The 15,890-nt window shown below is 36.4% G+C and overlaps 1 protein-coding gene and 1 pseudogene across 2 annotated transcripts; one reads left to right on the forward strand and one right to left on the reverse strand.

Moving 5' to 3' along the window:
* Nucleotides 1–204: 204 nt before the first annotated feature.
* On the reverse strand, nucleotides 205–931 carry LOC149014711 (small ribosomal subunit protein eS17-like). The gene has a single exon (XM_089156128.1). It carries the CDS (start codon nucleotides 844–846, stop codon nucleotides 421–423), a length of 426 nt encoding a protein of 141 aa, XP_089012254.1. The 5' UTR covers nucleotides 847–931; the 3' UTR covers nucleotides 205–420.
* An 8,800-nt stretch (nucleotides 932–9,731) lies between these two features.
* On the forward strand, nucleotides 9,732–15,012 carry LOC149014712 (receptor-like cytosolic serine/threonine-protein kinase RBK1; annotated as a pseudogene). The gene is made up of 7 exons (XR_016173535.1): nucleotides 9,732–10,428; nucleotides 11,467–11,725; nucleotides 12,958–13,112; nucleotides 13,217–13,296; nucleotides 13,380–13,515; nucleotides 13,857–14,006; nucleotides 14,417–15,012. The product of XR_016173535.1 is annotated as a receptor-like cytosolic serine/threonine-protein kinase RBK1 (transcript).
* The last annotated feature ends 878 nt before the right edge of the window (nucleotides 15,013–15,890 follow it).

Here is a 15,890-nt window from a genome sequence, read left to right on the forward strand (position 1 = left end):
ATAATTTGAAAGCCAGTGCTGAATCACAAAAAGCCCTATATCTGTAACCTGCTCTTTATCAAGACAGAAGAGAATAAAATAGTAAAGAGTAGTTCGCCTTCCTCTCTTAGAACCCTAATTATTTCCAAGAAACCCAATGATTTATGAAAGAGGGTCATTTCAGAATGCAAATCCACAAACAGGGGAATCTCAAAACAATCCAAACATTGCAAACACACAAAAACCAGAGAGATTGAGAAAGAAAAAATAAAAACATAAAATAGCATTTTCCCACGGTAATTAAAAGCTTAAAATGGCATCCCTGATCAATTCAATCAGTCAAAAAAATCAACTCTCCAGTCTTAAAAACAGAAACAAAAATTTCAAATCTTTCAGTGACTAGTAAACGAATAAAGTCACTGCTATGGTTAAAACCGCGGATCAATACCTCCGTGCAGGGCCACCACCCCTACCATAACCAAATTGAGGACCAGTAGCTGCATCGGATTGCTTGACGACACCAGGAAGTTCAGCCATACCTAGTGCGGTAAGCATTTCTATGGTTTCCTTGTCGACCTCAATAGCATCGGTTTTAATGGCGGATTCATCAGGTACGAAATCCATGCGACGCTCACGTTCTTCTTCCTGAAGCTTCAGAGAGATTCCACGAACAGGGCCTCTTTGGATTCTCTTCATTAGATGGGTAGAGAACCCAGCGATCTTGTTGCGGAGGCGCTTTGAAGGGATAATGGCGACTTCTTCCAAGATCTTCTTGTTGGTGTGGAAATCAAGTGTCATTCGGGAGTAGTATCTCTCGATTACTTGTCGAGAGGATTTCTTCACTGTCTTCGTGCGAACACGTCCCATCTTACTACGACGAAGGGATTGCGAACTGAAACTGAGAAGAAGAGTTGCAGAGGAGAGAACGAATGTAGAAAGGGTTTCGAACTGAAACTGCTGACTAGGTTTTCCATAAGAACTCCTTTATACGGTGGATTTTGCGTAGGCACTGCTCCCAGCGGCTCACGCTCAAGATTGAATTTTTTTTTTTTTTTTTTTGGTTTGCCAACCCTGGTTCCAAGGCTTTGCCCTGACTAATCCAGTGTTCGACCTGCGTCACACACTTGGCTGTGGTGAGTGAGTCTCCCTGAGGGAAGTTTGTGCATCCACAAAGTTTTGATACCGGAACCTTGCTTAAGCGGACCAAGTTGCTTAAGATTGAAAGTTAAGTACTAGATTAAACAACAACCATAGATTTAAGGCATGTTAACTGCTTAGATTAAACAGCAACCATAGATTTAAGGCACATGCAGAAAATCAAATTTTAAGTGGGACCAATGCCGGTTTTTAAGCTTCTAACTCGAACCACGATCGATGTGTTTAGAACCAATGCCAGTTTTTTAGCTTCTAACTCGAACCAAGCTGCTCTAATAAAATCACATACTTTAGTTTTTGTTACTTAAATTTTCAGCGACACCCTGAGTTACCACCTAATATTAATGCTACCCCTGAATTACTCAATTTATTCGATAGTCCCCTTGTTACTAACATGGTTATTCCAGTTAGTTTTTACTTATCTATTTTCAATATTACCCCATTTAAAATACTATTCATAGTGCATATTTTCGACTTTATGAACATTGGGAGAAGTAGTCACAAATGGTTGAGGCCAATGAAAAACAAGTTGAGCTTGGGTTTTTCATTTAAGGTGATTCTTATTCTTTTTAAATATTTAATTTACTTATATTATCACTTAAATATGATTTCCTAAGAGGATGGGGTGTCATTTGATATTACTTATATTATAGCTTGTCCTAGTGTCAAATACATCCTCAGGATAGCTTTTTATATTAATGCAGAAATTAAATGTGTCTTTTACCCTAACCCCTCATTGGCAGTTCTACTAGTTTTCATCTTTATTTAGCTTCTGCAATCATTCTTTTTCTTCCATTATTGCATCTTCGTAGGTTTTTTTTGTACAAATATTTTTTTGAATTTCTTTCTATAGTCATGTTCTTCCCTTAAAATGTAAGGAATAATATTAAAAATAAATAAATAAAAAGTTATTGATAGAAACAGTGTTAGTAGTAAGAACATTGATAAATTAGATAACTGAGATGGTGGCACTAAATTTATAGGGTAAGTTGGGGTTCGCACTGATAATTTTCCTTTTGATTATGGTGATGACTGATGATGTCTCAGAGGAGATTGATGCACGCTCTGGATCTCGATCTTTTGGGTGGAAGGGATGTCATTGATTCAGAGTATGTAAATTTATAAACGATAGACGATAACAAACACATTTTTGTAGTTCATGGATTGAAATTTGGCCAAGCAGCAATACAATAAAATGATCTTCAAGAGAATTGAAAAAGAATCTCAGAGAAGAAATTGAGACCTGCATAATTGTCCGAATTCATGACTGCTACAGAGGACCCCAAAAAAAAAAAAAAAATTCTATAGAGGGCGAGGTTGATACAGATTCTTCCTCTACATGGTCAACGAGGTTGATACAGATTCTTCCTCTACATGCTCAAGGTTGTCGGGATAATTAGGGTTTGGAGGAACCAAATGGATTAGAAAGGGGAGGGAATGTGAAATTGCTGGAATCGGAGTGGTTTTGTTGATTGGTCTTTGAATTCTTCTCTGGCGAATCACTGGAAAAGTGTTGGAGAAAGGTGCTGACGGCGAAGGTGGCGGAGACGGAGATGAAAATAACTGTGGAGATTATAAGAATCATCGTTCTTTTTCTGGATTTCCAACGCAAAGCAGCGATCTCTTCTGGACTTGGTGGTTCTGGTTCTTCAAATTCGTCGTAGATGAAAGAAGAATGCGAACGAGAATGGTGGCGACTAAGTTGTGGTGTCTGATCAGGCGTCTCAGTTTGGCTTTCTAACGTCATTTCAACCATTGCCGTTCGCTGAAAAGGATTCCTTCCTATGTGTTCTTCATGCAGGTGGGCGGGCTAGAATCTTGATCTCCTTCTTCTTCTCGGTTCTCGATTGATTGATCCACGACGAACCGAGAAGAGGAAGAGAATGAGTAAGCAGAGATTAACGATGTGTTTTACATCGTTTTTTTGGTTATTCTGTTAGTTTTGATTTCAGAAAAATGCGAAACTATAGATTTCTAGTTGTTTTTATTTATGTGGTGTTATCCTTATTTTGGAATTCAAATTTGAAGAATTTGCACGGCCACCCCTGAGTTATCCCTTATTATTAGTTTCACCTCCTGAGTTATTCAATTTATCAGGAAGAACTAATTACGAGAGATGTTAGTGGTATATTTTCCTTTATAAATGGTGTAATTAATAAATTAATTAATTCAAAAGGTGGTATTAATAATAAGGATAACTCAGGGGGTAGCGCTGCTAATTTCCCTTAAAAATTCATTCATTCTTTGTATTTTGGAAAATACAAAATGTCAAGGAGGGTAATTTTGAAAATCTTGTTGCCTATTTAAGTTAGTTAGATCTGGCAAATGTTATTCAAGGAATCTGGAAGACCAACATAGAGTCTTTGTTGAGATTTCTAATTTTAGAACTTGAGCATTTATCAGGATTTGAAAAAATAAAATTGGGATCCAAAATCGTAATAGCTATTTCTGATCAAGAATCCCAGTTGTGGATTTTGAAAATCGGATAAATTGATCAATATTTGATGCAAAGACTATTGGGCCCATTGACATTTAGAGCCCAACCCATAAACACTATCAGGCCCAGTTAAACTCTTGGGCCTGGAATGCCACACATCTAATTTCTAAGCTCTTGACCAAAATTAGGGGCAGTGGCATTGATACCATTGTGATGGAGTTTCACTGGGCTTTTACTAGGCCCATAATTGGCTAACAATCTGTAACATTACTAGCAACATTTAAGTAGACTGTAAAACGGACCGGATTCGGCTCGAATACACCAGTATCCAAATCCGAATCCGATTAGCAAATCCGCTATCCGAATCCGAATCCGGCAAAAATTTAGAGAAGGCATCCGAATTCGAATCCGAAACTTTATCGGATATCTGATAATAATCTGATCCGATAAAATATCCGTTTATTGATTGATAATTGTCACTTTTTTTACATTTTTTATTATAAATTTCTAATTTCCAATTACCGAATACCACTATCCGAATCCGATTATCATTTATTTTTAAAGAAAAAATGTTGAATACTTTACTCTATCCGGATAAAAATGTATCCAGATATTATCCGATCCGATATTCAATTATTCGAATCCGGTTGCTTAGCGAACGAATAAGGATAATTTTCGATAAGAAAATTTTCGGATACGGATACCCTTAAATAAATACGAATGTGAATTCGGAAGCGGATTTCGGCTATCCATTTACAGGTCTACATTTAAGGTATCGGCATCGAGTATGGTATTTGTCAAGTGATTTTAAAAGATGAATCATCTCATATCATATGGTATTGAGCTATACATTTTAGTGCAAATCCAACATATGCCTTTTACAAAAGGAAAAAAAAGACGTATCAGCATATATCATATTGGTTGTATCTAATATGGATACATATTAACTCGTTTGTCTCTATGGTGCGATACTTTAAACCTCTCTTACTGGAAATTTAGGGTTTCAATTTGTTCAATTTTGGTTTGATTCAAGATATAACGTGTAAACTGTATTTGAAACTTTTTTGTAATCTAAAAATTGAACTTAACTGAATCAATTTTGTGGAATAATTTAAAATTAAAGCCTATAGATCATTTAATAGAACGAACATTTCTTTCAATTCCGCACATCAAAGCTCTTATGAAGATCAATTCAATATTATTACTTACATTAACACCATGGTTCAAAATCTCGATCTCGAGACTAATTTTTACTAGTCATAAATCAACATCTCTAAAAACTGGTCAAAACCAATTTGCATTCTTCTTATCTCAACATGTAGTTTGTAAAGAGAGTCCAGATTTGCTCTGATTCATCAAGTGCTATTGCGATAATTTTAGGTCGGTTTACCATACTATGGTATGCAACAGAGGATGTCTATGACATCCGAGACTCATTGAGACAGTTATGCCAATATGGACTTCATCATGTTGTCCGTGAGCTTGATGCTGGAGCAGATTTTTTTGTCTGGGCTTTACCCATCTGTACATTAAATTTATTTCTCTCTTCATTCTTTACCTGAAGCATTGTCTCGTATTATAAAAGATGACACTGAAGGAAAGACCTATTTTAGACTATAACAATGTAATATAATTTATAGGCTACTAATTAAGAAATATTAAGTAATTCTAATGTACTAAAATATAATAATATAAAGAGTGCAAATTAAATTATGTATGACCTAAGCCAAGGAAACTTGCACAATAGATGCTTCAAACTAAAATAAATAAATAAATAATCCAGCAAAGTTGGTAGAATTACACTATTACTCACTCTAGGGCACTTAAGAAACAGCTGGAAAATCCAACAAAGCTGGCTGATGCTTGCTTCTTACCCATATGAAAAATCTTGGCTCCACACTCAAAAATGGATTCTCCTATTAACCAACTAAATTATATTTGATTTGGATATGACATGGTGGTAGAGCTTGTTGATGACAGACTTTTTTTGACTTATTACCAACTTTTTTTTTTTTTGGGTAAACCAATTACACAACACAATTCCAAAAGTTTAACTCAATTCCAGTATTCTAAGGTTTTATTAGGCTCGACCCATCTCTTAGATTTTGTTTTGCTTCTTATGTTTTGGTTTTCTGTCTCTATTTCCTTTCAAAGTTATGAATGAATGAAGTGTTCAACTTTTGGCCAAAAAAAAAAAAAGAATGTCGGCCAAGCTTTATGGACATACGAATATCAAAACTACTTAGTATGGTTTGAGGGCATGGGATCGATTTCAGTTGATACTGTACAAATTTCATTACTTGAAATCCTTTGGGAGTCCACCTAGTCTTTCTGAACAAGTAAACTCTTTTATAATTGTTCGATAAAACTTACTTATCGGTTTTAAAATCAATATTGATAAATATTAAAAAATAGATTTAATGGGGAAAATGGTTGAATGATTTCATATGAGAGAACTTCAAATATATAGACAGCATATATCCCATGCTCATAGATAGCTATGAACAATATAAGAAATATATAAAACATGGAAATACAATACAAGGAAATGTTTATATAGCAATATAATACATGTCAATGTTTACATAGCAATATAATACATTGAAATGTTTGTATGGAAATACAATGTATGGAATGGTTTAATAGAAAAACCAATTAAGTCAAAGCTAAATTAGGATACTGATGAAATGGAGGGATGATATGGTATGGAAAGAATTCAAATGAGATGAGCAAATAATATAGAAAAAATTCAAATGAGAGATAATTAGGGAAATAATGAAAAATCATCCTTAGCACACCTAATAATAAACTTTGTTCCTTTAAATCGATACATAAACCATGTATGTTGATTTATATCAGCTTATGTGTTCATCCTAATCCACATATCAAACTACTTTGAAGATCAATGTTTAGTTGGTGCATTTGGGTAAAAAATCACTAACCAAACCAATTGTTCTGTTAATCATTTTATCTATTAATCATTTGTTCTGTTAAAGATCAGGTTTAGGTAGTTGTCCCACTTTCATGTTTTGGGAAGGGAACAGATAATGAGATAGGTCTCTTTAATGAAGAAAAATAGAAGTAATAGGTTTGGGGCTTAACGAACTTGGATCTAGTAAGTGATTTGTGGGCCCATTAAAAAGAAAAACATCACACCATGATGATCCATGGCCCACAAGACCCCGAGATTTTCGGGTCCAAGAGGGCCCACTTTCCCTTCCTCTGATGGTGTGGTTGGTGTGGGTTAACAATTCAACTGACCTTAACGGGTTTAGTTCACCGACTCGTTTGGTCTTCTCCCATTACGATAGTGATCCTTCTTTAAATTTAATGGACCGATATATCGGTATCGCTATTTTGTATCGATATCGATATTTCACAAGAGTACATTTCATCCATCATGTCCTATTAAATAATAGTAATTAATTTTTTTAGCATTTTTTTTATATATAAACAATAATTTTATTCAAAGCGTAGGGAAAGTTCCACCAACCATTCAGTGAAAACCGACCATTCTCTTGGTTAAGAGATCTGCTATTACATTAAAACTCTTAAGAATATGAGTAGAAAAACAGTGCACAAAGTTATTAATTAGATAGTGGATATCTTGAATTAAGGGCTCCAATGTCATTATTGTGTACCTTGCCCTCAAGATACCTAATTATTTGCTTACAGTCCAATTTAATTGAAATCAACAACTCTGAAGACAATAATTTTTCATTCTTCAGTAAAAATATAATGCCTAAATAACGATGAAGCACCCTAAAGTAATAGTAACTTATCACAACAGCACATCATGTGCTTGAAATTGAAATAATTTCCATCTACCACCACATCCTATCCTATAAAATATAAATGACTAATATATGTTTCTAGCTATAATTTTCGTTGTTAGTTGAAAACTTGTTTTAAATTAGAGTTATGAGTTCCACCAAAAATTAAAAAATAAGAATTGTGAGAATTTATGAGTTGTGTCGCTATACGGGACCTGGAAATAGAAAATGATATTGATTTTCAAAATTTTGGTTGAAATGGAGTTATGGCTATTTACATATTTAGTGAAGAGATTTTGGATTCAACACTCCCTATTATATGTGTGTTTCCCCCACAGTCCGACATGTTAACCCATGTCGCCATGTCGGACCCTGGCGACGGTCTTCCACGGTTTCTCACTTTCTCTGCAACTATCTCTCTTTCCCAGGGATACTCGCTGTCAAACAGGTTCGCCATCCCCAAACCACTCGATCTCCTCAGTTCCTCTACTTGAGAATGGGAGATAGTTCTAGTTTGCTAAAGGGGGTCCAACTTTGGTTCAAATCTTGTGATTGGAGTCATCGACACCGAAATCTGCAGATGGAAGAGCTTCAACGATCGGGGTTTTGTTCCTAGCAGATGGAAGGGCGATTGTGTGGTTTTGAAGGACTTCCCCGCCACCTCATGCAACTGGAAAGGCATTGGAGCTAGGTTTTTCTGCAATCGCTATGAAGCCACCAATGGTAAGATGAACAAGACTACTGAATACTGTTCTCCCAGGGATTCCAATGGTCACGGCACCCACACAGCCTCCATCGCCGCCGGCAAGTACATCTCCCTTGCCTCCACTCTGGGATACACAAGTGGCATCACCGTTGGAATGGCCCCTAAGGTTCGTCCGCCACCTTCACAGCCTCGTTTTCCTCTCTGCTTCCTCCGGAGTAGATTCATGTCGCCCAATTGGCGATATATTGCCGATTTAAGGTAAATATCATATTGTTGGGGGGTTTCGTGTCGCCCCCACTGATACGTCCCAGCGATACGTCGAAGTTTCGCCATGTGCGGCGATACATGTGTAAAAGTAGTGGAATGAAAAATAAAATGTCATGATTTGTATTGCAGGACTAGTGGATTCTCTATCCATGTCTAGAAGTATGGAATGAAAAATCACTTATTGCTATAAAGAAATAAATCCTGTAGCAAGATCAATGGCAAAGGACTAGTTGCCCACTCCAATTCAATCTTGGCCGATAATGATTGCTTTAGAAATAGAAAATGATGCAATGGGTTGACCTTGGTTCAGATTCTCATACTAGGACAATGTCACTACTTGTGAGTAAATCGATTTTATGGTTCTAAATGATAAGTCTCTGAGTTCATATTCAAATCCACCATAACTAACTCTATCATCGATTGATTTTTATCACCAACCGATTAAGAAGAGTTTGAGTTATAGTTAAAGTATCAACAAGTTGTAGAGTTTGATGGTAAACAAATTATAATTCAAATTCACATATTTTAATTGTAATTCAAATAATATTAATATACATCTCCCACTCACTAATTTGTGTGTGTAAGATTCTGTCTCAAAGAATTTGAATTCAGAGACTTATCCTTTACATGGTACAAAAAAATAGTTTTATATTTGTATCTTATATATTCTATTTGCCTACGGATGAGATCTAAAATGGTGGTCGAGATTTGATCTGAACCACCCATTTTGTTTTTTATTTTGTGTTTTGGGTTTTAGTGGTGTAGTTTAAAAAAAAAAAAACCAGAATTGATCCTCACCATTCGCATCAGATAAGCCAAACGCATATTCTACATTTCACTTTGTCTTTTGCCACGAAATAAAAGAGTTGCAACAGTATCCGTATCGAATCGTATCGTATCGGATGCTAATAATTATTGATACATATGATCAAATCAAACGAATCATTTTGTGGGACCAGCTCGTGCGGTAAACATACTCAAGATGCGTCAATGCACTAAACCCTCTTTTAAACCACTCCTCAAGTCCTCGTGCCTTAGTAGATCCGGTGCGACACTGCATGTGAAAATTAGATTCTACTCCACCACGCTTTTGCGAGATTAGAAAATCATCGTACGGTCATGGTTTTGTCGTTTATTCACTGGAGCCCACTAAAACTAAATAGTAATTTCCGTTATCTGGTTCGTTGTGACGTTGTGTGCGGAAGCCGTTCTGCCGTTGGTTATTGCCTGGGAGTTATGGGTCAACTCGTCAAATACGTAAAGAAGCTCCACCTAATATAGAGATTAAAATTTTCACCAAAAAATAAAATAAAATAATCATTCCTATCCGACGGTTGAGATTGCAGCGTCACAGTTACACAGGATATAAATATAGGCGAAGGAGTCGAATCATAGCCAATTGCGCAGGTTTCAAGAATCACTAGCTTGGAAGAAAACAAAATGTTCTTTCTCCACACTGTTCCTCTTTCTTAAGAAGCCCGCCATACCTCAAATCTGAAATTTATTTGTAAACTACAGAAATTTCCTGAACCCTGAATCTTGAACTTGTTTCTGGAAGAAGATTGATGGAACAAAGCAGCTGAAAGGTATGGATTTTGTTTGATTACTAGAAGTTTATTGCGTTAAAAATGAAAATCGTTTAATTCTTCTCTGCAATTTTTCATTTTTTTTTGTAGAAATGGAACTAAACCAGGAAAACCCAGAAAGAGAATCTCAGGATGAGCCGGGGAAGCCAGAGTTTAATGAGGATAACAGCTCGCCAAGGGGTGTATTGGAAATCCCTGTTTTGGGTGTCGATTCAGATAACAGTAGCAGCAGTTGCAGTACCTCATCTACCGATAAATTGATAGTGAACCAAGCTTCGGTTCCTGAATCAAATGGTTCATGGAGGAATTTGATTGATATGATAAAACGAAAATCCTTGCGAAGGTTTCCTACATTTCCGATGCTGGCGAATTCTGAAGTGTCGAAAAGAAGTTTAAGTAGGAGATTAGCTAGGATTCGCTGTGCTGAAGATCGAATTGAATACGAAGGACCATCAGTGCCAAAGCCTTCATGGAGGAATTTTAGCTATGAAGAACTTGCCGCTGCCACCGATGGTTTCAGTTCTGGTAACAAAACTAACTTGCTTTCTCTGTTTCTGAAGTTTTCTCTTTCTTTTCTTTTGTTTGAAGCTTAAACTTCGTTATATTCGAAGACTTAAGCTCAAATCCGATTAAATCAAAAGAGAAGACTTAGCTGAGCAGGTTACGTCAACTCCACTAGGCATTACTTCACACAATTGTCGACGGTGCCGGTGTCGGCGCCGGAAAACATCCCTGTAGATATTGGCATCTATTCACAGATATTTTTTTTTAGTTTTTTTTATTTTTCTGTGTCAACCGACAAGCATGAGTGTCGCATGAGTGTCGCATTGATATCGATCACTGATGCTAATGCTAACTACTATCGATGGCGATTCTTAATTCCATGGCTCCACCAGATGTGTTTTTCTCGATAACAGAGAAGAAAAAGCCTTCAGTTGAAAGACGCATCTGATTCAACGGATACAGAATTTGGTCATTTAGCGCTGCATCAGCGCATGTTGGCGATCAATCACTCTCACCATCAGAACCCACAAGGCCACAAGGCCAAAACCATCTAATTCGTATTGGGACGAATCGATCTGTTCCAGATTTTAGGAGTTTGGTTCTGGTACGTCTTGGTATACTAGTGCAAAAAGCGACAAGTTTCTAACAAGTGGTCCCTTGAAGAGAAAACAATTCATGGCAGCCTTTAATTAGAGGGCACAAGCTTTTTTGTTGCTTTGTTCGCACAGATTTGCATGTTAATTTTGACCCTTGGAGTTGAAAAAAATTGAACGCAGCCTTGATAAGCGCAAAAAGGATTATTGTAAATCTTACAATCATTCCGTGCGTGGTCCATGTTGTCTGCTCATCGATGAAAATCAATCTGTGGTGAGTGGAACCGCAGTCAATGCCGCATCTATCGCTAAAGTAGTATCTGAAAACAGTGATCTTCCATACTTGAATCTTTGTAGCTTTTACGGATTCAATTCAATCTTTGTATAGTATTATTTGGGATTTCAAATCCATATGCGCACAAGGTGTTCGATTTATTTACTCTGTGGTTCAAATTCGTTATGGTAGAGAAGTTGATAGGTAAGGGAGGGCATGCGGAGGTATACAAAGGGTGTCTGGAAGACGGTGAAGTTGTAGCAGTGAAGAGGCTGGACAACAAAGATAAGAAAGAGGAAGAACGCGTGGCTGATTTCTTGTCGGAACTTGGAATCATCGCCCACATTAATCACCCCAATGCAGCGCGTTTGCTTGGCTTCAGCGTGGAAGAAGGTTTGCATCTCGTCCTAGAATTCTCCCCCACATGGAAGCCTTGCGTCTCTGCTTCACGGTACTTTGCTTCTCTTCCCCTGCCTTTTTCACTCTTTACTCTTCTTCAATTGTTGTTTTTTGGGTAGAAATTTTCTTCTAATTTCAATGCTGTTCACATCCTCTACAACCCCCACCCCTGCAACTGCAATTTCATGTAATTTCTATCTATGATTGAATAGTTAATTATTCAAAGGTTAGAATTAGAACCCAAAATAAACCCCTAAAATTAAGCCTTAAGAAAAGAAGAGAGAGGAAATTGGAAAAACTTAGAGGGGTTTATTAGATTGAGTTCCTAATTGGGTTATAATTTTGGCCCTTGGATAATTTAGTTCCTAATTGGATTATAATCTTGAATTACAGGGAATTGTAGAGGATGTAAACCCTTCAACATTAACAAATCTAAATCCCTTGTGCATGAAGAATAAATTTGTCAACCTACATAATTGGATTATTGACATGTCACGAATCTTAAATGGCTGGATTATTAAGAAAAAGAAGATCTCACAATCATGCCGCCATGCAAATTGAAAATTTTTCTCTCTATGTGGGTAGAGAATCCGACTCAATATTAAAGAGTACCAGCGCAAAAAGGCAGTAAATGGGCTGGGTCAGCTATCTCTAGGTACGGGCTTAACATTTACCCCAAAACCTAGAGCATGTGATTAACGCCCCTTTTACTGAAATTTTATCTATTCCATTTCTGACATCCATTTATGCCTTGTAGATGTATGACATGTGTCACAACATCACATCAAATGGTTAAATTCATTTATAAGTCACATCAAAGAGTTGTTATTAAATTAAAAAAAAATTGATGTGATTTGTAAATGAACCTTATCCTTTTGATGTGATGTTGTGAAACATGTCACACATCTAGAAATGGACAAGATAATGGTACCCCTTTTAATTTATCCGTTCCTCCGCCTAAAAGATAAAATAAAATTATGGGCCCATTTTGAATTGGGCCGTGCTTGGGCCTAGCTTCCAACCTATCCTTTTTATGGTCAACAAGATTCATACATACTGGGCTGCGCTTGGGCCCTCATAGTTATGTTGATTTTTTTCCTGATGCGACACATAAATTTGCTGGGCTTGGGCTTTCTTTACTCAGCCTGTATTTCAATGGCTTGTCTATCATGGGTTTTGGTATTGCCCATGAGAATAAAAGGCCACAAATCCTTCATCTAGGGGTCCAAGGAGTGACTTCAGTTTGTATCTTATGAGTAACTAGAAGAAACACATTTTTTGCAGGTTCAAAGGAGCCTCTGGAGTGGGAAATAAGGTTTAAGGTTGCTTTAGGGGTAGCAGAAGGGTTACACTATCTTCATCATGGCTGCACCAGACGTATAATCCATAGAGACATCAAAGCCTCTAACATATTATTAAACCAAGACTATGAAGCTCAGGTATTGCTGAGAAACAGAGATGGTTTACTTGTTTCTCTGACCTCTGTATCAACCTTATTTCAGACAAGTAATTAGTAGCTTCTGATGTTATTATAATTGTGCAGATATCCGATTTCGGTCTTGCAAAATGGTTACCAGAACAGTGGAGTCACCACATAGTTTATCCCATAGAGGGAACATTTGGGTTAGATAACACACTTAAAGACTTTCCTTTTCCTGCTTTACTTGGAACTTATGTGCTGTATCTTTTATTATATTCCATCTCAGATACTTGGCACCGGAGTACTTCATGCATGGAATTGTCGATGAGAAAACAGATGTTTTCGCCTTTGGAGTGCTACTACTAGAGCTCATAACAGGTCGGCGTGCTTTGGACTCTTGTCGCCAAAGCCTTGTGATTTGGGTATGATTCTACCATCATCAAGTATTAAGCCATCATCTTAATCTTTTGGTATCTACCTATCTTGGGTAACAATATCCTCAAGGATATATACTTTCTACAAATTTTCTACTTAGTCTTTTCAAGCCATGTTGTCCACTGGGATTGTCAATGCACATTTACAGCAATTGTCCCTTTCAAAGTAGGTCACCACCACTGATTTTTATATTCTTTAGATTTTGATTGTTTATATGATATTAGTGTTATGACATTACTTGGGGATTCATTGAAAAAGACCAGTTTCTCTAAATGACTAAAAAAAACTGACAGGTTCATCGTTTGTGTCTGTGTCTGTGTACTAATAGGTGAAGCCACTGCTCGATTCGAATAATTTGGAAGATTTAGTGGATCCTAGCCTAGGAAGTGGATATGACATTATTGAAATGAAGCGTATTATCTTGACAGCATCAAGGTGCATTCACTATTCATCCACTATGAGACCAAACATGAGCCAGGTAAGGGATTTTCCTCCTAGATCAATTATGGGATTTCCTTAATTTCCATCGTTTATCTTTAACCATCTCAGACTATATAATGTGTTCAATAATCAAATCATGTCTTCATACAGATTCTTATAGAAATATGAAAGAAGTACATGATTTATAGACTTGGCAAGAAAAAAAATCTTCTGCTTCTATTATGACAATGGGATTGACCCTAAAACATATGGCCTAATTGTAATCCATATTGTGGAGATGTAATAAGAAAAATAGCAAATCATGATTCAACTGCACCAAAGAAGTAGAATTTTCTCAGGATTTAATCAACCTAGATCCTAGACTAGTGACTTGGATGGTCACTGCACTCCAAACTTCTCTCTTTCTGTTTCTCATAGTTGTTTTTCAATGACTTGATCTTGATGTAGGTTCTGCAACAGCTGAGGGTGAGGATGGAGAAATTGAAGTGATTGGTAGGGAAACAAAGCCACTTCTCTTGGATGCTTGTGATTTGGATGATTATACTCGTTCTAATTACATCCATGACCTCAACCGCCACATGCAACTTGCATTAGAATAGTAGTTGTTTGTGATATAATTTGCTGCCCTTGTTGGTCATTTACCTTCTTATTAGCCAAAATGGAGAAGTCCATCATCCATCTTGTTTGAATACTTTAAATGGGTCATGTTTATCAGTTCTTTCTTCAAGAAGGAATTCTACTTTTAAAGAAATCCATCACGAGTAATGGTTTTAGGCCTTGCGTTTATAACTTTTAATTGTAACCCAGAAAGAAAAAGTTGTACATTCAATGAACATTCACATCGTTGTAGTTGTCATGCTCGTGCCCATTAGGTCAGTAGTTCACATAAAAAGAAAAATTGTTTGCTTGTAGATGTTGTTGTTCATTAGAAGAGGTTTCTCAACTGCGCAAGTAACACAGCACATTGGTGAGTATAAGAGGATAAAGACAACATTTTGTGTGAAAATGAAGATAGAAAGGCATTTCGTATGAATCCGAATCCTCTACCTTGATGGGTAGAGTTCTGTGCTTCCTTTGCATCCAAATTTTTGAAATTTTTGAAGTCTTTTTGTTTTTGGAAAATCTTGTTGTCAAAATGTATGGAGATATCACCATCTTTTGTTAGTAAAAAGAAATTTTAAAAGTTTCTCTTACATTGGTATATAGGGATAATTAGAAGACACCATAAAATTATTATCATACATTTAGGAAAATTTATCTTGTCAATCTTCCCTCCTGAAATGTATAATAGAAAAGACATTAAGATAAAGTCAACACTTCTTAGTGATTTGACCTCGATGACTTCAATTGTGAGTATAAGAGTCCCTAGACATATTGGTATCTTATTCTCATACATTTAGGAAAAGTTTACCTGCCAATCTTCAAAAATAGATTTTAATGTACAAATAGAAAATACATTAAGATAAAGTTATATCTAATCTTAAAGGTAAAGGATCCAAATTCGTAACTTAAAAGCCCGCCTGCGTTGAGGATCCTATGACACAGTGATTGGCTGAGTTTTAAAGTTATGATATTTTGTTTTGCCTTGCGAGAAAGTGAGAGAATGGGGAAGTGAAGAGGTTAGAATAAGAATATTCTTTTTCCAACTCTTTTAATCATCAACCAATCAAAATCCACATCAAGAGTAATCTACTTAGTAGAGTTTAATGTTAATTAAAATCTAGAGCAAATTGCACGCACCCCAAAAATGGAGAGCTTAACATTTAATCCCCCACTAAAACACCGAACCCACCTTATGTTTAAAAAAACAGATGACACCCCATTCATTAAACACACGTAGTCCATTCTGTTAATGAAACCATTGTTAATTCTTTTGTTTATTCTTTTTTAATTCCAAAATACCCTTATCAAAATTAAAGGA

Source organism: Hakea prostrata, chromosome 5 (assembly GCF_041222555.1).
Source record: "Hakea prostrata isolate BN-2017 chromosome 5, UWA_Hpros_2, whole genome shotgun sequence".
Classification (NCBI taxonomy): Eukaryota; Viridiplantae; Streptophyta; class Magnoliopsida; order Proteales; family Proteaceae; genus Hakea; species Hakea prostrata.